This window comes from Juglans microcarpa x Juglans regia, chromosome 1D (assembly GCF_004785595.1).
Source record: "Juglans microcarpa x Juglans regia isolate MS1-56 chromosome 1D, Jm3101_v1.0, whole genome shotgun sequence".
Lineage (NCBI taxonomy): Eukaryota > Viridiplantae > Streptophyta > Magnoliopsida > Fagales > Juglandaceae > Juglans > Juglans microcarpa x Juglans regia.
Genome location: NC_054594.1, coordinates 22,805,884 through 22,832,259, shown reverse-complemented (window position 1 = coordinate 22,832,259; position 26,376 = coordinate 22,805,884). Strand labels below are relative to the sequence as shown.

Sequence of the window (26,376 nt, the reverse complement as noted above, 5' to 3'; positions counted from 1 at the left end):
TAAAAAGAATTCAATCTTGATATCTTATGAACTCAGGAATCTGAAGTGACAAAAAACAATATGAGAACACATACATTGGTTGGTAATCACATTTGCTACAAACTGAACGAACCGGATGACCAGTAAAAATATGCTACAACTTTGGAGCTATATCACAAAAACTGTTAGTGGTGCAATACATTTAGGCCAGTAATTTTCATCTATATGTTGCATCGATCGTAACCAGAGAACCATGACGAGGGTTCTGTGGGTTTTGGCAACTCACCTTCTTCACCATTATAAAATGGTTCAAATTCCTCTCTCCATCTCTGATCACTAGAATTGCGTGTCTCCCCTGCGTCGTATGTGGCAATTTGAGCATCATCATAAGCTGGTTGTGTTGCTTCTCGGGGTAAACGAGATTCTAGGAGGAGTTCATTAAGGGTGCTGATCTCCTTCTCGTGTTTTTTCTTCAATTTATCAATCTGTTTGTGGGCCTTTGCAGTTTCTTGCTCTGCCTCCACAGCTCGCATCTGCATATTTTAATGGGTCAGTCAATTAATGAGAAATTCCTACGTAGTCAAAGTAGAAAGTCGACACACAGCTTTTGTTTGGAGCAACATTAGAGCCTTTACTAACATATGTATACCAAGATCGAAATTTGGCTGTATCTATTATGACATTCACCATCGTCCAACACGTTCAAAGGTCACAACATTCAAATTCAAAGCAATAAGCAGGAATGATTTTTACAATTCTAGCGCATAAGTGCATGAACATTATGAGAGATTATAGAATGTGAAAGGCAAGGTAATGTGATTTTGAAGAAGAGAGAAATCAGAAGATGCCATAAACTTTCAAATTTAAGCCAGAAGTGGTATGGCCCTATAACAAGATTCATATAGTCAAGTGATGTAACCTTCAATTAAGATGTAAATCTGTCGAAGGGTTCACAATGATTTGATGAAATATTAGTTTACACCAAACCAAAACTATAAATTCAATTTATATATTATAAAACAAATGAGTTATGTAGAGATTTCCCTGAAATGGATGCTTTTGTTTCGCTGCAGCCAATGTGCTTTAGCATAAAACGTTATCTCCTTCCCCTTAAGAATAGAATAGAGGTTGACATAGGGGCTCTAAGCCATGGATGCATGTGTTACCAATAAAATTGTTGGATGCTGTGAATAAGAGTGTGGAGGAGGGTGAGGTCTGGCGTTCCAGACACACCAGGTGCTTGTGTACTTACCAATCAAAAGAAAAGAAGACAATGTTAAGTTGCATTATGAGATGGATATTACCATGTAGCATCAATGCATATCAAAACCAACAAAAAGAAAAATATGCATCTAAACATATTTTCTTCAATGTGAATCTCAATGACAAAAACTCGTAAAGCATCAATAAAACTAGACCAACAAAAACTCACCTGGGCAGCCACGACAGCCTCTTCTGCTTCTTTCAGCCGCAAAAGTAATTCTCCGGCAGCCTGCACAGCTTCAGCTGTGTCCCTCAATTGAGCTTGAAGTCCTTTATTCTCATCCCTAAAATATCGCCTCTCCTTCTCTCTTTCCACCCTTAATGCTGAAATTTCAGCAGCAAGAGCATTTATGAACTTGGACTCAGCACCCTTAACTCCTGCTTTAGCAGCTGCTTTCTTGACATCCTCTATTCCTTCCTGGATCTTCCTATGCCTTACAAGCAACTGAATATGTTTCTCTTCCAAATCTGCATACTGTTCAAGAATGCGTGCATGCCCCTCTATAGCCATATGCATTGCTTCCTTCAGCTCTTCGGCACATTTCCTCTCAGTATCTAGTTCTTGCTTCCTCTTTTCCGCTAGTGATCTGCTAGCTTCAAGTTCAAGTCTCAATTCCTCAGAAAGAGAGATCCATCTGCTCTCTGCCTCTGTCCAACGAATGCTTTCCCGTTCAAGTTTCTCCTTAACACTCTCAGTCGACTCAGGAATTGTAGTAAGAGGTGGAGCCGATTGAGTTTCACATGAATAAGTCAATTGAAGTAGTGGATTTTTTCGACATGCTGTGGATGAAGTATCTATGTAAAATTGTAGTTGGTTTCTTAAATCTTGAATCTCTTCCACTAACACTTCTCTCTCACCCATATCATAGAAATTCCGATAATGTTCCAGCTCATCTTGAACTCTTTTTAACTCAATTTTGGTCCTTAAAACTTCAGGATGATTCTCATATTTCTCCTTGAAAATCTGTGGAAAACAGGTTAAAAAACATGCCCACAGTCTACTGAAAAGAAAACTTTGAGAACAAATTTATACCTTGTGCTCCTCTGTGAGTGACAGTAGCTCTTCCTCCATGAACTCCTCTGTGGGTAAAACGCCATCCATTAGGTTCTCGAGGCGAAGGATTTTATCCTCCCTTGTCTGTGCTATTATGGCATTGCATTCCCTCTCATGCTTGTATTGTTGCACCTGTAAATGACCAAAAGAAAAGGTCATGCCAACACCAAAAGCAAAATATTGGTTACAGTTGTCTATAAATAAAACTAGAAAGAGACTCACCAAACGGTTAAGCTGCACAATTTCAGAGGTTTTCTTAGCACAGAAATCTTCTAGTGCCATTTCTCTCCTAATAGCTCCTGCCAAAACCTTCTCCACTGCCTGCATAATAGAGAATGAAAAGGGTTCATTAACTCATGCATACAAACAGCCCAGAATGATATTTGGAAATCCAGCTGTCCTTAAACTTGCCTTGGTAACTTGCTTCTTTAATTTTTCAGCAGACTCTGCACTATCAACAGGTACTAGCTGTAGGTTTGAACCGTCATCGGCCTCTTTGACCCCTAGCTGCATTCTATTCTTGCAACTAGTACACATAAATTCAACTGAATCTTCTTCTAGTATATCACCAGGAAATGTTTGCACACCCACATCAACTTTGTCAACCAGAGAAATTGGCTTAGATTCTGCAGGTTTGAATGAAAACCTGAACGCTGACCGCCTTAGAGCTGAACTTTGGCGATGGCTATCAATAATTTCAAGGCCATGACGGATGCTTGCAGCCAAATGTTCAGTTGGTGAAATAAAGTTCTTACTTTTTTCTGTGGACATAGTATTAATGCTGCTTCTCGTGGATTTCTTGAAAGATATATGAGCAGCCTCAGGGACTAACACACTGTCATCCTGAAGATCTTTCTGTGAAGCAGTCAGCATTGATGAAGTCCTCAAGCTTTTCCTGCTGGTGGCGATTCTGGGTGAAACACTTGGAGCTGGAGACTTAAGTATTGGGGAGACATCAGATGGAACTACGCTTAAGCTAGGAGGAGATACACAATTCACTGAGCCATTTGAAAAATCATTTGGTGCATCTGCACTGGAAATGCCGGCAGAAACTTCATTAAGATGATCAGTGACTGAGGAAGAATTATCCATTACATTTTTGCTTGGTGATTCTTTGTTCAGCAGTTTACTGACAGATGAGCTAAGTATACTTTTCCCCTCAGTGGGCTGCCAATAGGAATCCCCATCAAGTGTGTTTCTTTCTCTGTTGTTTTCCTCTAGGAGACTATGACAAGCCAGCACATTAACATCAGAAGAACATGAAGTGTCTTTAACAGGATCTGCACAATCAACTATCGTTATCTTATCATGTTCAGATGCTCCTTCCATATTAACATCTGTATCCTCAGAACTTTGTTCCTTGATACATCCACCTCCAGATCTGCAGCACTCGGGCTCATTAAAACTTATATCTTCAGAAGTCACAAGTTGCAAGTCTGAATCTACAGTTTCTGTTTTCCCTAGATCAATCCTACTGTTAGCTTCGCTGCTGGCTATTTGCTCATCCACTTGAACACAGAGCCTCTCGACAGCTTCCTCATCAATTTCCATCTCCTCATCACCATCATCGTCAACATGATGTAATGTCGTTGGACAACTGAGGCTAGACTTTAGTAGACTCAAACTTCTACGAATCCATGCTGCTGAATGACCTCCATTAGAGTCAATGGGGTATCCACGGTTGGACTTATATCTATCTAGTTCATCCTGTTGAAATCATCTACTTAAGTCAGATTTATGAGTTTAATTAGGCATGATGGAGAAACACAGAATTATTACTAATAAAAATATACCCTCAGCTGCCGTATCACTTCTCGCAAGTGATTCACATCGTTCTGCATTACTTCATTAACAACTGCCTTGTTCTTAATAGCCTTGGCACGCTGTGCAAATCTCAATGTACTAAAAGTTTCACTCTTACAACTGCAATGTTGAGCCAAGAGAACTTCCATTTGACAAACAGAGAAGAAACAAGACTACTATGAAGAAAGAAGGGGACAGCAGTATTACCTTTGAGATGGAGAAATAGCACAAACCATTGCTAATTTTGCATTTCCCCCAAGAGATTCCTGCAATAAGAATGTCAACCTGGAGTCTCTATAGGGGATATGCCTTTGCTTTCCTGTTTGAGAAACTTCAGCAAGAATGTTGATTAAATTTCTGCACTCCAGCAATTGAACCCGATTAGAAAAGATAGTCAAATAAAGCCGTAGGGGTGGCACAAAATCTGTGTAAATTTAGATTTAGACAAAATAAATGTGGCACTGTCATTGGCACTAATTATGGGAAGAATATGGCTTTCTGCCGAAAACTACTACAGTTGTCCTTCCTTTTTGCCCTTCCAATTCAGCACGACATAGGCATTTTATCTGTTCAGCTCTGAATTATATGCCAGTAACAGAAGATAGTAACACCATGACGTTTAGTGTATCACTTCTATAAAAATCCTGCTTTGGCTGCGAGCAAGTACCATGGAGAAATTGCTAAAAGTGCAAGTTCAGATAAGGTGAATTTCTCGAAAAGTTGTAAAACAAACTATATGCATATAACACATTGATTACCTTTCATCCCTGATTTATCTACAACAATCTTTCAATGTTTCCCTTGTACTACTCTCTGACCCTCTGATTCTAGATACCACCACCAATTAATTGGCTCAAGAGAGCTAAACTCCTAATCCATTGAGGGGAGCTATACTCTGACTGTAAACTTTCAGTACAAAAACTTCCATGCAGAAAAAATCTTTGTCGATTCTGATATTTGTAACAATCAATAGCTTCAGGAAGAAATAAAGGGGGATAAATTTTTGCGTTAATCCATGCCAAAGACAAATTGTGTCATTATCCTATTCCAAAATCAGTCCTATAACCTATTCTACTAAAACGTTTATGCTCCCGCCCTTTGACCATTATGTTATGTTTGTCACTTCAATTTATCTGCTAATCGTATAAATAAGTTGTCAACTTCGTTTCTCATTCCATCACTTAGTTTTACATATTTAATATAAAATCCAGTGATTTTAAGTGTACTAGATGAAGCAAATCTTTGCATGTTACACATTAATATTTACATTTTCCAAATTTAAGTATTTATACTCTCTGAGAAAATTATATTTTTGTGTATTCTGGCTGCCTAAATTTTATAATCCAAAGCAATTAGATCGGCTTATAGAAGTAACAATAGAAGGCACCTAACTTGGCTTCTGAGAACAATGAATTTCTCGGGGCACTTTGTGTGGCTTGATAGCTTACATATTTTATAAATCCTATTTGGAGATTTATTTTAATTATTATTGATGTTTTCAAAACATTTATTAGTTATGTCTCTTGAACGGTGGGATTTCTAGTTTGTAGACTTCTAGTGTTTTAGGCCTACACGTTGTTGATGGACGAGAGGATTTACTATTTATAATATTTGAAATTTTGTTTGGTGCCATGGTACATATTTATTGGAGTGCATACAGCTCTGACTTATCTTTGGAGGACCCCAAGTATTGCAGATGTTATCATCCCCAATAGAGAAATTTCTCTTCATTTTTTTCAAGGACTTTTATATAGGTTTCTTAAAAGTGATGATGTGTCCTAGGAATGACATCTTTTCCATGTTCAAGTCCATTCTCCACTTTAGTTTCTTTTTAATTATTACTAATACTTTCCCTTCTTCACTATCTTCAAAAACTAACTTGTCCTATATTTTCCATTACTCTTCGTCTAACATTGCATCTCCTTCAGCATAGTAGTGTTGGTAACAGCATGCTTAAGAGCAAAGCACCAAGGCTGAAGCACTTCACTTTTTTGAATAAAAACATAAAATATTAGGGTTGCAGGTCGAAGATAATTTCTCATAAACGGGGGAACGACTTTAACTTTGTCCATTAACTAAGATAATATTAATTAAGTTAATTAAATGCTATGCGAGTATGAAATTTGAAATAGCTCTAAAAGTGAATAAATACTAATTGGTAAAATATAACCAAAATGCACTTGACATGAAACAAAATATGCAAGAAGATAAGTTAAACCATACCCAAGCTGTGAGAGTGATCGATTAATATTGCCAGCTTCCTTTAGACGTTCTCCTGCTGCACCAGTTAACTTTTGTCTCTCTGAACCGGCTAGATCAACAAGATTTATTCTGCTTGTTTTGAAGCTGCTTAAACCATCAGCCTTGCTCTAGAAAAATAATGGTTTACATAAGATCCTTTCAGCAAATATGGATCCCATAACAATAAAGAAACAGAGGTATTTATAATTTCTGTTGTTTGTCAAAGAGGCTCAACCCAAGAGCTATATGCGCAAGGAAATGGGTCAACCAATGTTGTCAAAGGTGATCAGGCACTTGGGCCAAGCAAGGTACCACCAAAGCACCATTGTAGCCCTGAGGAAAGATGCCTTTAGTGAGGTGCTCACCTTCAATAAATGTGGCTTTGATGCCCCTTATATAAAGTTCCAGTGGCTTGAGGCAACCGCCTCTCTAAAAGCTACTATATTTAAATGTGGACAGAACAATAATTTAGTGAAATGGCTTCTAAAACTTAAGTAAAGGAACGATTTCGTCATGAGGAAAGATGTCCTATGAATCTATAAATGTGGTTGTTTGGAGGGTCTTAACCAAAGGTCAACAAGCAAAGAAAATTGGAAAAAAAAAACCAAATTACCATTTTATAGACCAGCTTGCTCTTATAAAAAAAAAAAAAAATAGACCAGCTCTTATCCATTTAGCACAGTCTCACTTTAGATATTCCAATGCATCAAATAGATAACATTTCATTTTCACAACATGTATACTAATTATCTCTAGAACTTTTTTAAGGGAAGAAGTTTACTTATAAAAAAATGTCTACAACTTGATACTTTTAGCCAATGCCTTTTTGGCGCTTCATGTCTTAACAATGCAGACAATGGGTGCCTTGAGGTCCACTTTTGCATTTGACAATATTGGAGCCAAGAATATGTATTAATCACATTGACACCTAAAATTTCCATGAAGGGCAGGCCTGTTTAATAACCAAGAACCAATACAGGGACATGCAATCACATACCAAAAGATCTAAAGGAGTTTCACATGATCTGAACCAACAACAAATATCAAGAACACTAACACCAAACATATAATCTAGACATTTTTGTCTAATCAGCAAATTCTCTATAGAATGCTGGCATAAAAAACTTCACAAAATATTAGTTTACTTGGCTAAAAAATTCAAGTGATTCTTAGTTGTAAAATATTTATAAAAACAATTTATAGAATGCCTCTAACAGACATATCCTAACAACATTAGTGTATTTCATGGTAGATTATAAAGAGCAATTAAGTACCCAATAATCTCAATAGTGGATACTATTACCTTGCATCTGGATTCAACAACGCAAGTGAATACAGTATGCGAGCGGGAACTCTCAGCATTTATACTAGTTGCGCCTGTCCTCCTATTTGACATCCCCTGCATAATTTATTCAGTGTTTGTAAATATGATGCCTGAATATAATCAATCCACAATACAAGCTGATTTTTAAAATAAAACCCATCATATCGAATTTGAAAGGCTGAAAATGAGGAAATCACATGGAGACTAATCCTTCAGATTAAATGGAATAAATTATAAAAATGTAACTTGCCAAAGAATTTGAGGATCAGATGCCTGTGCCCTAGACCTCGTCATTCACATTAGGGTGCTTGAGGCCAAAGCCACTGAACTTTTGAATCCTTGAATGTCCCAAAGTGAAGAAGTAAATATTAATTTGTCTTCGTTAAGCAGGATAACCTACTTGGTGAACTTTTGACTAACATTCCTACTTGTTAATTAATACTTTTATCCTATATTGGTTGTGCAATACTCCATCTTGGAATGTTCCTAAATATTTTCCATATAATGTAAAATTGTAATACACCCTTTATTTATTGAAAACTCAATGGCTTAAATAATTTGATAAGTTTGCTTGAGTTTTTTGGGAGCGCTGTCTTGAAAACTCATACTTGAGAGATCACGTAGAAAATGATGTCCCTTAAAAGGTTTGATTTACTAAGGTGGAAAAAAACATGTTACACTCCATACATTCTTTCCATCATAATGCTGGCACAAGTTCCAAAATATTGCAAACTCCTTGATTGGGAAAAGAACCTTCAATTACATGATTCAAATCTCTAATTTAGGTCATTATGTCCCCCCCTTTTCAATTACATGTAATTTAGGGTGCTAAAATGCAGCGGTCAATCTTATTCAAAACTACATCACAGGCCCAGAAGACAAACACCACTGTGATCTTCAATTAATGCATTTTGTTTACACCCTCTTTTGGTTCATTTAGAAATAGAACCTGTGTCTGAGATTGCCATTTCTACAATTTTGATTTCTAATGGAACAGTCTGCACAGACGAAATTTGAAAAACAAAGAAAAAGAAAAAATTACTCATAAAGAAGTATAAAAAATTTTCCGCAACAAAAGGCTCTTAATATATTGAAATAAATGACAATGAAAGGATTTCCACCATTGGTAAGTTGGCCTAACTTCTCTTGTAGTAGCAAGCGCATGTAGAGTTACCTAACTCAACATGATGTCAACCCTTCAAAATTTTTCCATGTAACTGATCCTTAACAAAAACTAGTGTCTTGGAGGCAATTGTCAGGATATAAATTTATCAAACTAAAAACATACTAACAAAATGAAATTATATAATTTGATTGGAAATGCACATGCGGTTTTATGGTCCAGTGATTTTGTACTCGACAAAAGTGCAAGAACAGGTCACAAAGTATGCTGCCTATCGTTTCTCCTTTTGGGTATAGTAACAGTTAAATTATGAGGGCCACATTAAGATAAATATTCATGCTATGCCTACAGTAGGAGAAGTATATTAAAGAGAGAACCTTTATCAAGAGTTGAGTCACATCCTTCATTGTACGTACAGACTCCTCTTTGAGATTTTCGACATAGACACCAGATTTAACATCTTCTCTTATCTGGGAGAAGAAGGCAACAAAAGACCAAAGAAGACAAGGTTTATAGCCGCAAAAAAACTTAAAAAAATATATACATGAAGATGAAACGATAAAAAATTCCTTTTACCTGGAGATTTCTTTGATTTGGATCCAACAAATCTGTAATTTGCTCGTTGTAAATCTGCAAGAAAAAAAAATCAAGTGGCATAAGCTGACAAGCGTAGTTAGGTCAAGCATACCAAAAGTATTTACAATCACTCAACCTCAAGAAAAGAACAGCAACACTGATACTCGAGTTGTTTATCGGCATGCTTGATTTGCTCCTATAAAGGAAACACAAAAGCACCAATTAGGACCATTGTTCTACAATACAATTTAACCTTCAATGATTTAAATGAAGTACAGCATAGCTCACCTCATTTATGCGGGAAAAGAGTCGCTCAAAAACACGGGGAGTTAACCCTTGTTGATCGCTGGACAATTTTTCTTCCAACAAGGCATTGGCCGGACCCCAAATGGTATATGTCTTTCCGCTTCCCGTCTAAAGAAGTCAAATTTTCAGATACATGGAGAACATTAATAGGAGCATTATACTTGAAATAGTAATGAAATCAGAAAAGAAACAACCAAAACCGAAAGATACCTGCCCATACGCAAATACAGAACTATTGAATCCAGCCAAACAATTTTCTACAAGGGGTGCTCCTACAAGCTCAAAGATATCTTGCTGAAAATAAAATAGAATTATTTAGCATTCAACACCAACGAACATTCTAAAAGCCTGAAAATAATCTCATCAACATAGATCATGCCTGTGTTGCCTCAATGTCTGCGACTGAGTCAAATGTGAAAGTTTGTCCATTAATTGATAATGAATCACTGGAAGTTTTCTGAACTATCACATCCCCTTCATCCCTATCCTCATGTGGCGGCCGCATTCGGACCACAACCTGAAAATTTGTGACAGTAGCCTCCACAATCAGTGAGATTCAAATGCCATGTTCAGTTAATGAGAAAATGTAGTAAATAAAGACATCAATTTATGAGCATGGGTGTTCCTAAAACAAAAATCATTGCTGAGTTAGTCCTAATAGATGCATTTAATATAATTAAGCTGCGTTGGTTATCATTAAAGAACCAAAATGAACTTCACGAAACATGGCTTACCAATATGTTGAGGTGTCGTCTTCATTTGTTAAAAAACCAGATTAGCATAAAATTTAAGATATGAGATTTACACCCTCTTACTATATTTGTCAACTACACAACGAAGGCCAAAGAACACAAAATACAAGCTTTTCTCTTTTATTTTCGTTTATATTCTTTTTCTCCACTTTCTAAGCAGCCAAACATGAATTTGATTCCACTATAGGTGACATGACGTACTCGACTTCTGTAAACCAGAATCTCTATGCGTAATTATTGATATTATATCCATTTCTCTGCAACCAAACAGCTCGATCAGAAGCCACACTAAACATTTAGAATTCATAAATAAGACGAGCTGTAGAAAGATACTTTAAATTAATTATGTGGCTTTACATTTTCTCAGTGACCACACAAACTAGATCCAGATTTTCTCAGCAGCCAAAAGATTACTAGAAACCAAATTGAAACCAAAACTCTCGAGTGACAACAAGGAATACCTTGACGCCAGAATCCGAAGGTCCGAGCACCGAATTCTCAGGCAGAGTCTCCATGCTGAGCTTTCGCTTGAGAGGATTTGAAGACGGCGGCCTTGGCGGAAGCGGACTCTTCAACTTGGCCGGGGACTGCTTCGGATCGCACGTCATCACGTTTGGATCCAAGGGCGGGGCATTTTCCTTGGCCGATTTCTGCTTCCTCGACGGCCTAGGCTTGGCCGAGCTAGGGCTGGCGGACGACGGTGGGTCCGTGGAATGCGTCTCCCTCAAGATCGGGTTCCTCGGTTGCATGAAGTGCTTCATTGTTAGCACAAATCACAGAGAAGTCCAGAGAGAGAGAGAGAGAGAAAGAAAGCGTAGGGTTTGGGGAGACAAGGAAGCGAAGGAGAAGGGTGGGGAAGAGAGAGAGAGATGTAGCCGTTGTAAGAGGGGGAGGGGAGGGAATTTGAATTGGGGGAAATGTGAAAAGCACGTGTGTAGGGCCTTGGTCATTTATGCCGTGGTTTTGTTTTGTTGTTTGTAATATATGATAGCAACGAGGGAAATAAACAAAACATTTTTTGAATTTGTGTTGGATCTGGAGCGTTTTCAATCCTTTCTTTCGCTTTTTTATTAAATAAACACGGACAGACGTGTGATATTTTTGGACGAATAATTTTTCAATGACAAATCATTTCATCTATATTTCATAAATACTTTATATTTTTTCTTTACTTCCATCATATTTAATTAAATATGAGCAATAACTCAACTAAAATAGGGTTCATTTTCATTCTAAAAATAATTTTAAGTGTTTTTTTTTTTTTTTAATTTAGATAAAAGAAAAACTTCATTAGTACTTCAAAATTATTACGTGAATGTAATCTAGACTTAAAATTTATAAAAATGTCATCCAAACTCAAAAAAAATTACAAAATTGTAACTAAAACAGTTGGAACGAGGATGTGGTCAGGAATGCAAATTCTAGCCAAAATGACCATAATAGGTTTGAATGGGCCAAATTTTGGAAAGAAATGGAATGAAAATATATAGTATATAGAGTACTACACCGTAACGGAAAATTCTGATTGTTCTAGTTGGATAGAAACAGAATTTAAAACCATAGCTCAAATTATCTTGGTCATGTTGGATGGCATCAACCACCTGTTTTGCTTCTCCCTCCAGTCCCACCAGCTAACAACCCAACTCAATGCAGAACATGACAGTCACATAACCACCCAAATTTTCAGTAGGTTTTGGTGACCAAAGAACCTGTCTTGAAGATTGTTACAAGCCAAGACTACTTGACCCTCTTGATTTTGAATGACAACACCAACTCCCATTCTCCTCCCTCTTTCCATATATTTGAAAAAGAAAAGTTATTAAAAATTTTCTATAGATAACTTCACAAAATCGAATAAAAAACACGCCTCAAAATTTCTCAAACAATGTCAAAATTTCATTAGCCAAATACATGACCCGAATCATCTCTAGGATTGCTCTAAAAATCATCTAATCAAGTGCCGCCGCCTCTTGATCTATTAACCTAGAGGCAATACCAAACTTCTAATTGGCTTTTAACTTTGTTTATGATCTTTGTTCTGCAGAGCCATTTTTGTCACGGTAGTGGTGCGAAATGGCCAGGAAATGAGCATGGTGTTATAGAATATGGATATGCAATATGCATGCTAAAGAATCCAGGTGGTGCCAAAAAAAAAAAAACCATTACTCTTGTTGAAACTAATTGAAAAAATATGGTTAAAAGCTCTCCTAGCAAAGAGCTTTTTGCGCACTAGTTTTCTTATGATGGAATTGAAGCTTGATAATTTATTAACTTACTAAGGAAAATAATTTGTGCAGCCTTAAAGTACATATACTCTACGAACTCTTTTAAAAAAATAGAAAATATGGAACCCATATGAAAAACCTACTTTTTAATGGTGGTTCTCACTTTTTTTCAAAAGGAATACATGGGATTTGCATATTCTAAGTTTGTATCTAGGATTACTTATTTGCTAATATGTGAAAGAAATGATAGAATAGTTTGGTTTTGCACCCCAAACCAATATGTATTTGATTGAACATATATACTGCAGCAGAGTTGCTTACACTTAGTATAGAATGTACATTAAGAAAGGAAATATACAATACAACAGATCATGTATAGCTAAGGAAATATTGCAGAGCACTAAGAGTATATTACAAAGATCAAGGGATTGATTAGTTCCCATCTAAGGCTTGATCTGCAAACAATGAATTAGAGATATAATTTGAATTAGATGCTGACCTTTCATCTATGGCATGCTGATCTGTTTTTCTTTCCTTGGAGAGGTTAGCTAAGACATGTCTGTTAACATCCTCCGTCAAGCTAATAAGGGTGACACACACTTGTAGCTTGTCTCGAAGAATGATGAAACATGATGAGGTCAAACCTTTAGTAAAGATATCTGCAGTCTGCTCAATAGTGGAGACGTATTTCATCTATATATCCTTTTGCATCACTTTCTCACGTATGAAGTGATAGTCAACTTCCACTTGCTTGGTTCAAGCATGAAATACTGGGATGGAAGCCAAGGAAATGGCACCCAAGTTGTCGCACCACAATGTAGGAACACTAAGGAGTGGTATTTGAAGATCATGGAACAACATCCTAAGCCAAAACAATTATGCACTAAGTATTGCAAGTGCTCTATACTATACTTCAGTGCTGGATTTAGATACTACAGGTTGTTTCTTTTCACTCCAGCTGATCAAAGAAGGACCAAGAAAGATGGCGTAACCAGAGCTGGATCTTCAATCATCAAGATTCCTTGCCTAGCCAAAGTCACTGTGGATCTTGTAGATGTAAGGGTCCTTTATCAAAGAATAAGCCTTGATCAATGGTCCCCATGAGATACCTAAGGATCCTTTTTGCAGCTATCCAATGTGTGGTTGTGAAATTGTGCATGAATTGGTACAATTGGCTCACAAAGAAGGCAATGTTTGGTGTAGTTAGTGTGCAGTACTACAATGCTCCAACCAGGTGGTGATATTCTGTAACATTTTCAAGGGGGTCCCCATCCTATTGAGATAGTTTGGAGCCAACAAGAAGTGGATTCTTAGCAGGCTTGGCTCCAATCATTTTGGCATGGTCAAGAATATCAGCAACATATTTTGATTAAGAAAGATGAAGTCCTTCTAAAGTTCGAGTCACATGAATTCCTAAGAAGAAGTTCAAGGATCCAAGGTCCTTCATAGCAAAATTTTGCTTTAAACTTGAAACCTGATGAGTTATGGTAGATAAACTGTTACTAGTAACAATGATATCATCAACATATATCAGAAAAAATATGTGAATATTGGAGTGGTGAAAGGTGAAGAGGGAGTAGTCCACTTAAAAACTGATAACATAAAAACTAGTTATCAATTTTTAAATTTGTTAGACTTGTTCACAATGTTATTACTTCATTTAGTTTTACTAATAACATTGTAGATAAATGCATATAGCATAATTTAGTAGGAGTAAGTTTATTTTCTTAATCATATATGTTGATGACTCTTTGCTTGCAACTAATGATTTGGGTCTACTACATGACACTAAAAAATTTATATTCCAAAACTTTGAAATGAAGGATTTAGGTGAATCTTCTTATGTCTTAGGTATAGAGATTCATTGAGATAGATCTAAAATAATTTTAGGACTTTCTCATAAAGTATAAACTGAAAATATGTTGGAGAAATTCAGAATGAATGAATGTACACCCAATGCAACACCCATACTAAAGGGTGATAAGTTTAGTTTAAGTCAATGTCCGGAAAATGCTTTGAAAACGAAAGAAGTAGAAAACACAATATATGCATCTGTTGTTGATAGTTTAATGCAAGCAATGTTTGTATAAGACCTGATATTGCATATGTTGTGGGAATCTTGGGAAGATACCAAAACAACCCTGGGATAGAACATTGGAAGGCTACTGACAAGGTTATAAGATATTTACAATGAACCAAGATTCATATACTTACTTACAAGCATGTTTGATTGTTTGGAAGTGGTTGAATATTTAGACTCAGATTTTGAGGATTGAAAAGACTCTAGAAAGTCCACTTTAATGTATGTCTTCATGCTAGCAAGAGGTGCCATATTGTGGAAGAGCACCAAACAGACAATCATTCCATCATTTACTGTGGAGGCAGAGTTTATAGAATGTTTTGATGTAACTTCTTAGGCAAAATGGTTGAGAAGTTTTAACATATGGCTTCAAGTTGTGGATTCAATATTTAAACCTTTAAGAATCTACTGTGATAATTTGGAAGCAATTTCCTTTTCTAAGAATATCAAAAGTGGGAGCAAAAGCAAACATATTGATATAAAGTATTTTGCTGTCGGAGAGAGAGTTAGGTCCGGTTTGGATGCCCAAATGAAATACAAATTGTCTCATCTGAGTTATACGGATCATTTATTCTGGGTATCCAAACGACCATTCTCAAGTTTGTATCTCATCTCAAAAGTTTTTCAACAATTGCAGTGAACAGGAAAAAAATTGACGTGAACAGTAAAAAAACACTGACAATGAACAATGAATGTTTTTCAAAAGTTGTATATCTCTAACAGTGAACAGTAAAAACACTGACAATGAACAGTCCTCCTTTACTTTCCCATCCCATTTCAAATTTTTCGGTCAACAACAAAAATTGGTGGGATCCACACAAATATATATTTTACATGGTTTAAACATGTTTATTAATATTTTTTAATTAATAATAAATATTATTTTTTTTAATATATTCATATTAAATTATTTTCAATCATTGGTGAGGCCCACCCCTTTATCAAATTCTAAAAAGTTAAAATTATATTATCTCATCTTATTATCCAAACACATATTTTTTTACAAACTATCTCATCTCATCTTAACTCAAATATCTCATTACTATTTAAAACATTTCATTTCATCTCATATGCGTATCCAAACGTGGCCTTAAGGAACAAGAAGTCTTAATAAAGCATAAAAGTACATCTTTTATGATTACAAATCCTGTGACAAAATGGCTCTCAATGAAAATGTTTTTGATACATGTAGAGACCAGGGGATTAATAAGCAATTTTATGTTTGATTTGATTATTGTAAACAATAGTTGTTGTCCAGAATAATATTTTTATTTGTGCACATAAAGTATTTGCTCCTAATCTATGACTTGTATGAAGCTATAAATCATTCATAAAGAGATATATCACATATGAGATTTCTTTAGAGAGAGTAATACATTGTAATCTATGGAAGGAAATGTTAATATAATAACATAACTGCCATGATTCATGTATTATATCTTTTTTCTAAAGGTTATGGTTTGAGTAGTTTTAATTGTGACCATATTTGATTTTAGTTACCCAGATGATTTTAAATGATTGACACGTAAGAGCATTGGTATTGGCTTCATCAAAAATCTAGCCAAATGTAAGATATGATGAATTTCATCAAAACACAGTTGCATTCAATTAGTCAAAGGGGTAAGTGGAAAGTTTTGAACTACGATAAAACTATGAGTTTCTTCAAATTTGAAGGGTTACTATTCATCAACCAAATGCGTTTTTTTATTCCCATTTAATCCCACAACAACCTTTTTTTCATTTCCCTCTCACTTTATTTTCCTCCCCGCATGTTTTCTCTCTCCCTTTCTCTCTTCCTCTCGTTTTGACAGTGCAGAATCAGGCTTCACAAATTGTGCTCTAGCTTCCTCACGCAATCTTCTTCTCCGTAGGTTCGTCTCCTTTCTTTTATCCTACAACCCTAAATTAAGAAATGGAACTTCAAGCTCGTTTGGGGCTTTTGCAGATCACGAACGACTCGAGAATGATGGCACTGACGACCTTTTTTTTTATGGGTCTGCTTGTAACTTTTCCTGCAGGCTGTTTCTCGGCAGCCAACCAGCCCCCTCAACTCAAGAAAAAGTTTCCCCAAACCACAGTCCCTAATCGACTCTGAAGTGTACTACTACTGAAGTGTAAAACTGCACACTAAAATGTACTAAAGTGTACTACTACTGAAATGTACTACTATTTTCATTTGTTGGTTTATGAATTGGTTTGTGGAGCTATTACATTATTTTGATACTAAAATGTGAATCTACTGAATTTGCTGGTTTATGAACTGGTTTGTTGGTAGAAATGTTGGGTGTAAATATTGATACTGAAATGTACTGCAGCTTGGCCTTTGTTGGGTGATACTGAATGTTGGTGGATTTTGGAATGTGGCTTGGCCTTTGTATTATAAATTGATATTATAAATTTTTGTTAATTTTTGTATTTTGGGCTTCAGCTTGTTTTTATGATGGAAACAAGTTGATTGACTACACTATGGTTGGCTACATTACAGTTGGAAACAAGTTGATGAAAAATTAGTTGAGAAACAATAATTTAAGTATGAAATTAAATTATTAATGTACATATGGTTAGTGTAATGGCAAAATACAAAAAAAAAAATAATTAAAAATATTATTATTAAAAAATAATATTATATTATTATTTTGATTAATTCAATGGCTAATCTAATGTGGTGTTATGGATATGACAGTTTTGGATTTATAAAAAACATATACTTTTCATCAAATTTTGAAGATGACTTTGATGAAACCAATGTTAATGCTCTAAGCCAAGTGAGAGAATGAAAAAGCACGTCTCCTTATAGGAGACTTAATCTGTTTGGGGTTGCGTTAAGGGCATAAAAGTACTTAAATAGTTTCAAAAATTCTATAATAATAAAATTAGATTGTTTGCTTATTACATATTAAAGTATTTTGTAATCTAAAAATAAATAAAAAGTATGTTTACTTTCCCTCAAACATACATTTCTAAAATGCATAATGTAGCTCCAACTTCCAATTTTAAAGAAGATTGTCGATGGGCGAAAATACCATTTAACTTTTAGATAATGAAGAAACGACACTAAATGGCCTTTTATGTCATTTCTACCTCAAAAAGAATTATATATATTTTAATCAATTTTTTTTATATTTTTTTCAAACAAATGTAGCATGTTTGAAAGTATTTTAGATATATAGTTACTAAACAGTAGAGCTTATTACTTAAGTTTTACAACTAAAAACCCTAAAGCTAAAAACTATATTACCCACTGTACTTCCGAACATGCACTTATTAAAGTGGTTTACGTGCCACACTTTTTGTAAATATATTATATATTATATTATTTTAAAAGAGTTAAACTCTCGGTAACTAAAAATAAAGATATCAGCTCATTAAAAATGATATAATTGATGAATGGTTATGTTTCTTGATGAAAGGAAATAACACTTAGAAACTTGTGTATAAGGATCTTGGCCTATCTATATAAAAATATATGATTCTCTATCAGTCACAACATCAACGTAAAAATTAGATAGTCTGAAAATTACCTCTATCCAACACCTTTCTATATACAAAAACTGTGATGATTCGCAATTAAGAAATAATTGGCTCTATGAATACTTGATCATCAACAATGGCCAACATAAGTGTTCTAACTATTCATTTATTATTTGGTTTTCTCACAAATCTTTAACATGTCAGATGCGGGCTCGAATTAAACGAATAATATCCTTCAGTACTTCTGGTTGTGCAGCAGGCCGGCCGGGTGAATATGCAAGAAATTCAGTTAATGAGAACATGAAAAACACTAACACAAGTTACACGTCTTCCTTTTATAACTTCGCAATAGGGGAAAAAAGAGTACTAAAGATCCTTAACTACCACCTAATATCAGGGGTTACTATATATATATAAATATATATATATATATATATCTTATATATAATAAGCGTGGATAAGCAGGTGTCGAACAATTTTTTTTTTCCAATTTTAACCCTGCTTTTATATTGTTTTTCCGTTCATGTCCTTAAATTTATATCTTACCCAGAACAATTTTTTATTCCGATTCTACCCCTGCTTTTATATACCTTTTATGTTTATTTCCTTCGTAAAAATTTTTTCCCGATTTTGACCCTGCTTTTATATTATTTTTCCGTTCATGTCCTTAAATTTATATCTTCCCACTTTGTCCTTATTTTTAAATTTCTTTTCCCATTTTATCCTTGATTTTTACTTGTCTTTTACGTTGTAAACTTTTTTTGTCATCGTCTAGAATTTCTTTTCTACTACTTCTGTAATATTTTCAGATATAAATATTTCCTTCTCCCATTTTCTACAAGCTTCTGGATTCAACTTTTTCTCAAACAAAATATTTGCTTCTTATCTGTTTCCAGCCGCCTTCACCGTTTTCATTTAATATTGTCGAAATATTTCTGCTCTCAACTTTATCAAATTTACAGCTTTTTACTACAGTTTTCCGCTTTTTACTACAGTTTTCCGTGGGCTTCTGGATTACTTCTTCCTTCGGATCTTCTTACATTCTAGATTGTTTCAGATCAGATTTTAATTTATTTTCTTACATATGCTCATCCTTTCCACCGCTTCCTAATATCTGTAAGAATTATCACGATTTTTACATTTATCTGGATTTAATCTAATTTGTCTTTTCTACCGCCTAAGCTGGTGCGTACTTCCTATAAGAATATCCTCACTCTCCTTACATTTCTAATGTTTTCTATCTCTGTTTCAAGTACCTCAAATATCTTTCTTTAAACCGTATGTTCTAAATTTCTCTTTCAACTTTCGAATCTCGCAGGTTGGTTTTCTTTTTTCTGTTTTCTGACTAATTGCTTACATTATTTACATGCATGCAATTTTTAAGTTGCTGAATTTTTTTTGTTTTGTAGGTTCTAAATTTGTCTTCCAGCTTTCCAATCTTCCAGGTCAGTTTTTGTTTTCCTGTTTTCTCACTACTTTCTTAAGTTATTTACATATATGCAATGAAAATAAAAAATAAAAAATTTACATCACTATTTGCATTAAAAGAAATAAATTTTGCTTCGGAAACTTGGCTAAATCGTCATTCCTTTGCTGCTGTTCTTGCCTCCATTCATTTCTAAATCTTCATTTATTTTTGTTGTCTTTAAATTTCATTCTCTGTTTATGTATACAGTATCTGGAATAGAAATAGAAAGAATAAACTAAGAAATAAAATTATAAAGTTAAAAACATGTAATTCATGTTCACATGTACAAATATTCATTAAAAATCAAAGAAAAACTGATACTAAACAAATAAGACTTTCAGTATACGTCGGGGAAAATGTATAAAAACTGATACTAAACAAATAAGACTTTCAGTATATTAAAAAAACAGAGGCATGTATAAAAAAAAAAATTAAGAAAATGTTTGTACAAATATTCATTCAACTCGAAATAAAAATGATATTGACAAAAAAGACTATGAATATAGGTCAAGAAAAAATTAATTCATCAAGACTTGAATTGCATATGTTCATATAACGTCTAAAGAAATACCAAACATAGTTAGGTATACTAAAAGAACACAGTAACATATATAAGAAAGAAATCAGAAGATAACAAATAAGAAACAAATTAAAAGATGACAAAAAAAAATTTCATAACATGCAGTACATGTGTATATCTACAGAGATTCACTAAGCTGAAAATAAAAGTAATTCTAAGGAAAAAATTAGGTCAAATCATAAGAAAGACAAAGATTTCTTGCCATTTCAAACTTAAAAATTTCGAAAGAAAAAATCCATCCAAACATCCCAACATATAAATAAAATGACAATAAAAACACATCAAACTAAATGAGAACATAGCAAGAATTTCTTGGTCGAATATTGCACCTTTAGAGAAATACTTTTACGTTGATAACATGCATATACACAACGTAAAAGACAAATGTAAAAGACATATAACTAACGTGTCAAGAATTTTTTCCTTCAATATCCTACACTTTTTTTTAGGTCTTCCAGACTTAATACTTAGAATTACAAAAATTTAAACCAAAACTCATAACATGTAAATAGATATGTTATATATATGTCTCAAACATGTGTATGAGATATAAAATTCCAAATATGAAAAATGTTGGTATGCGTATAGGAAAACAAAAAAACCTCAACAGAAAGGAACTATGTGCATTGATTTATCTAGAGATTCACAATAGAAGAAAAAATAATTACATGTAAAAAACAGCAACAACAAAAATATGAAAATATGTTGACATTTCAAATAACAGAACAATACAGTCAAAGTAAAATAACAGAATCGATATTAAATTTTCACATCTAAGAAAGAAATGATAACAATAGTAAGAAATAAACTAGGCATTTAGAAACTTACAAAACAAAACAAGAAAATAAATAAAGTTATGAGTGGACTCCTGGACATGATTCCATCAAATATATGAATCTCTCTAGAAATGAAAAAATATCACCTAAACTGAAAAGAAATTTGACAATGACAACTAAAATACTAGCCCATACATAAACCATAGACAGAAAAATAACCCCAAACAGAATACCAGATCACAGAAAGTAAACGCTCTACAAAAAAAAATTACAAGTATAGAAAAACATAAAACAAAAACAAAATTTTATGTACATATTTGAAAATGTTTTCCATATGTATAGGAAAAAAATAATCAACACCGATACATTTATGTACAAATCCACAAGAAAAAGAGGAAAAAAATTCACAAACAGATCAACTAAAAAGAAAAAAATTAGATAAAACCACAAATAAGTAACTGTGATGCACATCTACCATGTAATACATAAATCTTATAAAATAGATTAAATAAACAAAATAGATTTCATTGGGATCAAGAATGTCTCCATCTTACAGATTATGTAAAATAAACATAGACAACAGGAAAAAAAAAATTTAAAAAAAAAAAAAAAAAAAACCCAGCTGCCATGAAAATTTGTTATCAACAAACCACAAATAAACATAACGACTCAGACTTTAGCATAACCTCTTCAAATATTTGAACATCTACTCAGATCTAAACACAAAACAAAATCAGAGATATACCAAGTACAAATAAATACAACAAATCATTTTTGATCCGTCCGTAGAAACCGCAAAGGTAACAGAAAACCCACACAAATAAAACCATTCAGAGATATAAAAAAAAAAATTGAGCTAACTGTGATGCACATCTACCATGAAATACATAAACCTTACAAAATAGATTAAGTAAAAAAATAGATTTCATTACCATCAACAATCTATCCATCTTACAGATTATATAAAATGAATAAACCCAACAGAAAAAAAATTAAAAAATAAACTAGCAGCGATGAAATTTTGTCATCAAAAAATCACAAATAAACATAACTACCCAGACTTCACTATAACCTCTTGAAATATTTCAAGATCTAGCCACATCTAAAGACAAAAAAAAATCACCGATATACCAAGTACAAACAAATACAAGAAGTCATCTTCGATTGGTGCGTACAAAACACAAACGTAACAGAATACCCAAACATATAAACCATCCACAGATTTAAAAAGAAATACCATATCAACTACCCAAACATATAAACCATTCACAGATTTAAAAAAAAAATACCATATCAACAAAACAAAAAACCCAAAATAAATTTAGCCAAGTACGAAGCCACCTGATGAGAGGCAAAACGTGGATGGCTTCTTCGTGTTAATCTGGCTGACACAAGCACAAAGCTACTTTCCATAGTCTAATGGTGAGATTTTGATGCACTTGAAAGAAAAGGAGAAAGAAAGGGAACGGGGATGGAGACGATGAAGACTCTGCGCTTAGGGTTTGGTTGGTAAGAGCAGTCGGTGGGGATGGGGGAAAAAAAACCCTGAAGGTAGGCTGTGATATACATAGCTCGGCTGTGCTTACACAGAGATAGAGAGAGAGAGAGAGAGAGGGAGAGAGAGAAACCGAGAGAGAGAGACGAAACCCTTAGGGTTTGCTTCGAGAGACAGCTTCGAGAGAGAGACCGAGAGAGAGAGAAGAAGATGAGGGGGCGGCGAAAGGAAGAAATGGAGAATGCGATGTATTTATACCCCTTGTCAATGGTAGGGTTCCTTCGCCTCAAAATGACACCGTGTGAGATCTATCTGTTTCTATACACTAATACCCGTGAATTGAAAAATAAAACAAAAAAAAAAGCCAGTTTAAACAAAAAAAAAAAATTTACATTACTTATTACAAATATATTTCAAAGTTAAAATTTTACCTTATAATAAATTATATTAAATTTATTGATAAACATAAATTTCTAAAAACATCAATTTCACTATTCTGCAAGTTTTATTTGCACTGAAAAAAAAAACTCTTCTAAATACATAGTTAATTTTACTTACATAAGATGATAATTGTTCATAAAATTTTATTTACATATGAATTTGAGTCTACATAAACTGTGCTATTGGTATTTTTTCCCCTAGGTTTCAAATGATTAAAAAAAAATTAAAAAAATTCGTTTATTTGTGAACTTAGGTATTAACAAATATTTTATTCAGATAAATGAATTGTATATAAGATTATATTAGGCATTTAAATTACCAAAAAAAAAATTTACTTATTCTTAAATTTTATTCATGTAAATTTATACAATAATAAATATTTTTCAAATTTAATAATAATATTTATAAAAATATAAAAATACAACGTGCCCTATGGGAAAAAAAAAATTAAAAGAATGAAAAAATAAAAAATTTACCCAGTTAAAAAATAGAGGCAAAAATAAACTTTATATATTAAAGAAAATAATTGAACATTACATCTTCTTACAGCTACATAAAATTGTTATTATTAAATACAATTACTCACTATTTCTTTCATATCTACTTAAAATTTTAATTCTAAATAGTTTAATATTGTATTAGTTAATTCGATTTATATATTACACATCTTTTCTGCCTTTTTATTTTTTAACTAGGCATATGTTATTGATTACATGGTATTTATTTGTGTTTTAAATATAGATAAATATTCTAGCATAGCTAACTGCTACGATTTAAATATAGATAATTGTTCTACCATTCAAAATTTAAGATTATCACATATATGTCAAAACAAAGAAAAAAAAAACACATTTCATATAAAAAGAATATTGCCATTTCAAACTTAAAATATTTTACAATCAACACTTTTATATGTCAAAAAAAGATTAATACAGTATACATATGCGTCAGAAACAAATAAATGTTCACGCCTCAAAAAAATTTCATGCCCATATTTTCGACTTAAAACATCTCAAATTTTAAGTTGAAAACAATTAAATTCAACTTAAAATTCAGATTAACTATTTCATACTCATAACATAGAAAATTTAATTATAAAATAACTCCTCACAATACATGTTATAAACATATTATGCATAAAATTTATAATTACACTATGACAACTTATAAAAAGTAAGTCTTAACTTCAGAATGTATTCGACCAACTTCTATAATCGTCGAGCATTGGAATGTAACTATCAAAGCAACTGAATGGATTTTGCTCCTATTATGACCAATTCTATTGACACTAAAGTTTGCCATATTGGTCGAATAAATAGGGACATACATTTTACATATAAAGCATATTTTTAACTGTATAATATAGTTGTATAACTATTTCATCCAGTTAACCTATGTGATTATTCATTCAACCAATATGTCAAACTCTATTCTAAATTGGCAAGACGAAAGATCCAAACAAAGCCCATTCAACTACTTCCACAAGTAGATAGAAATGCTCGATGATTATAAAGTTGGTCGCATATGCCTCAAAGTTATACTTCATTTCTTGTAAGTTATTATGTTATAGTTATAAACTTTATACATATCACATGTATAATATGTAATGAGATAGTCACTTATTATAGTTACATTTGAATATAAAATATTATTACATTATATTCTAATATGTTTTTGTTGCTTTATTTAACAAAACACAAAATATTATTACAATAATTATGTGATGTTATATAATATCTTTCTTTACAACAGGGATTTTGCTCTTCTCACTTTCTGCTTTTCTTCCTGTTCGTTGTTCGCTTCTATTTCCGCTGACCTTTTATTTGCCAGTATCTCCGGGTATGTATTACTACTGTTCATACAAATAAATGTTATTATTCTATATCTTATAAGATTTATTGCATTTTTATAGTATAAGATATATTTATGTACGTTATCAATGTTGATAATTGTACTGTTTAGTTTTTCCATTCTTCTTTTTGTGCTTTGTATTTTATGTGTTTAACAAATTGTTATTAATCTTCTGTTAGTTTGTAAGATTGCTGAGCATTCCTACCTTGTAATAAAAATGCCGACTGGTAGGTCAATCTTATTTACAAAAAAATTAAATACTTATTAAAACTTTTGTAATTAATTTATATCTAACATTATTTAAAATTAACTTCTGAAGAAGATGGAGAAAATGCTACCAAAAAGAATTGGTACAATTCTCAATCAGAGGAAAAGAGAGAAGAAATACGCCGAAAGAAGAGACAAAGGTATGCTGAGCTAAAACAAAATCAAAATAAGAGAAATCAATTGGAAAAAACATCCCATCATATTTTATCTCACACTTCAAGAGATGATGGAATTGTTTCTATAAGAGAAATTGGATCTTCTTCAAACACTCGCGATTCTGACAATACTATAAATACAAATAAATCTGCTCCTGAAAGGTTAAGGCCTTGTACCTCTAATAGTATTGTCAACATTCCAACAGGTAGTACTTGTTTTAGACAAGTACTGAAAACTATCTTTTTGGAGCCATACTATCTACCATCAGTTACTTCATGTCAATATTGTGGAGCAAAAAGATTTTATCATGAGCCAAATGGATTTTGTTGTGCTGATGGGACAATAGCATTGACTTGTACTCGGATTTCAGACGAGCTTTATCAACTGTTTACTTCTGATTGTATTGAGTCTGAAAATTTCCGTACATACGTACGTACATACAATAATAAATTTGCTTTCACATCTTTTGGAGTTAAATTTGATACAAACTTATGCAGAAGAAACAGAGGAATTTACACATTTAGAGTTCAAGGACAGATATATCACTACATTAACAATCTAATTCCTGAAGATGGACATCCTTCATATTTACAACTATATTTCTATGACACTGAACATGAGCTAAACAACCGTATAAATAATGCGGAAAGATTGGATGCTTCTATCATTGTTAAGTTGATGAGTATACTTAATGTTAATCCATATTGTCGTTTCTTCCGAACAGTGAACAATATTCCAAATCTACAAAACCATACAATCCGTATAAGATCAGATGTTGATCTAGACCAGCGTGTTTACAATGCTCCATCAGTATCACAAGTTGCAGCTATATGGATAGAAACTGACACATGTACTGAACAAAAAGGCCGAGATATTATTGTCTTCAACCAAGCAGGTGGTAGTCATATTGTTCAGTATTATTTTAGTTGTTATGATTCATTACAATATCCACTACTGTTTCCTTTCGGCGACTCGGGTTGGCACCAAGGAATTAAAAAAATCAAAAGAGGATCAATATCATTAAACACTCAAACATTAGAAGCCTGTTCTGTTGAACATTCAAATAGCGCAGAAGAATTTCTTCGGAACGAACAAATACTGATGGAAAAAAAGAAGAAATTGCCAACAGTTTCTTGTCGTGAATA

General features: G+C 33.3%; 1 protein-coding gene and 1 long non-coding RNA gene across 2 annotated transcripts; both read right to left on the bottom strand.

Moving 5' to 3' along the window:
* Positions 1-11,388, bottom strand: LOC121235295 (kinesin-like protein KIN-12B). The gene is made up of 16 exons (XM_041131632.1): positions 10,883-11,388; positions 10,049-10,186; positions 9,880-9,963; positions 9,652-9,777; positions 9,500-9,559; positions 9,364-9,417; positions 9,165-9,257; positions 7,644-7,739; positions 6,323-6,462; positions 4,307-4,456; positions 4,090-4,219; positions 2,708-4,003; positions 2,519-2,617; positions 2,276-2,428; positions 1,412-2,206; positions 1-512 (listed from the first exon to the last, which is right to left on the bottom strand). Exons 1-16 carry the CDS (start codon positions 11,180-11,182, stop codon positions 201-203), a joined length of 4,026 nt encoding a protein of 1,341 aa, XP_040987566.1. The 5' UTR covers positions 11,183-11,388; the 3' UTR covers positions 1-200.
* An 8,251-nt stretch (positions 11,389-19,639) lies between these two features.
* Positions 19,640-22,396, bottom strand: LOC121268522. Its single transcript, XR_005941183.1, has 2 exons — positions 22,363-22,396; positions 19,640-19,875 (listed from the first exon to the last, which is right to left on the bottom strand). It is a non-coding gene; the product is annotated as an uncharacterized LOC121268522 (long non-coding RNA).
* Positions 22,397-26,376: the final 3,980 nt, after the last annotated feature.

What these genes read in the sequence shown, in the direction of transcription:
- LOC121235295 (XM_041131632.1), bottom strand. Translation starts at nt 11,182, where the DNA reads ATGAAGCACTTCATGCAACCGAGGAACCCGATCTTGAGGGAGACGCAT. An exon ending in TTGTTGAATCCAGATGCAAG is followed by an intron (nt 6,463 to 7,643) that starts GTAATAGTATCC and finishes TTCTAGAGCAAG; the next exon opens with GCTGATGGTTTAAGCAGCTT. An exon ending in TAAAGAAGCAAGTTACCAAG is followed by an intron (nt 2,618 to 2,707) that starts GCAAGTTTAAGG and finishes TCTATTATGCAG; the next exon opens with GCAGTGGAGAAGGTTTTGGC.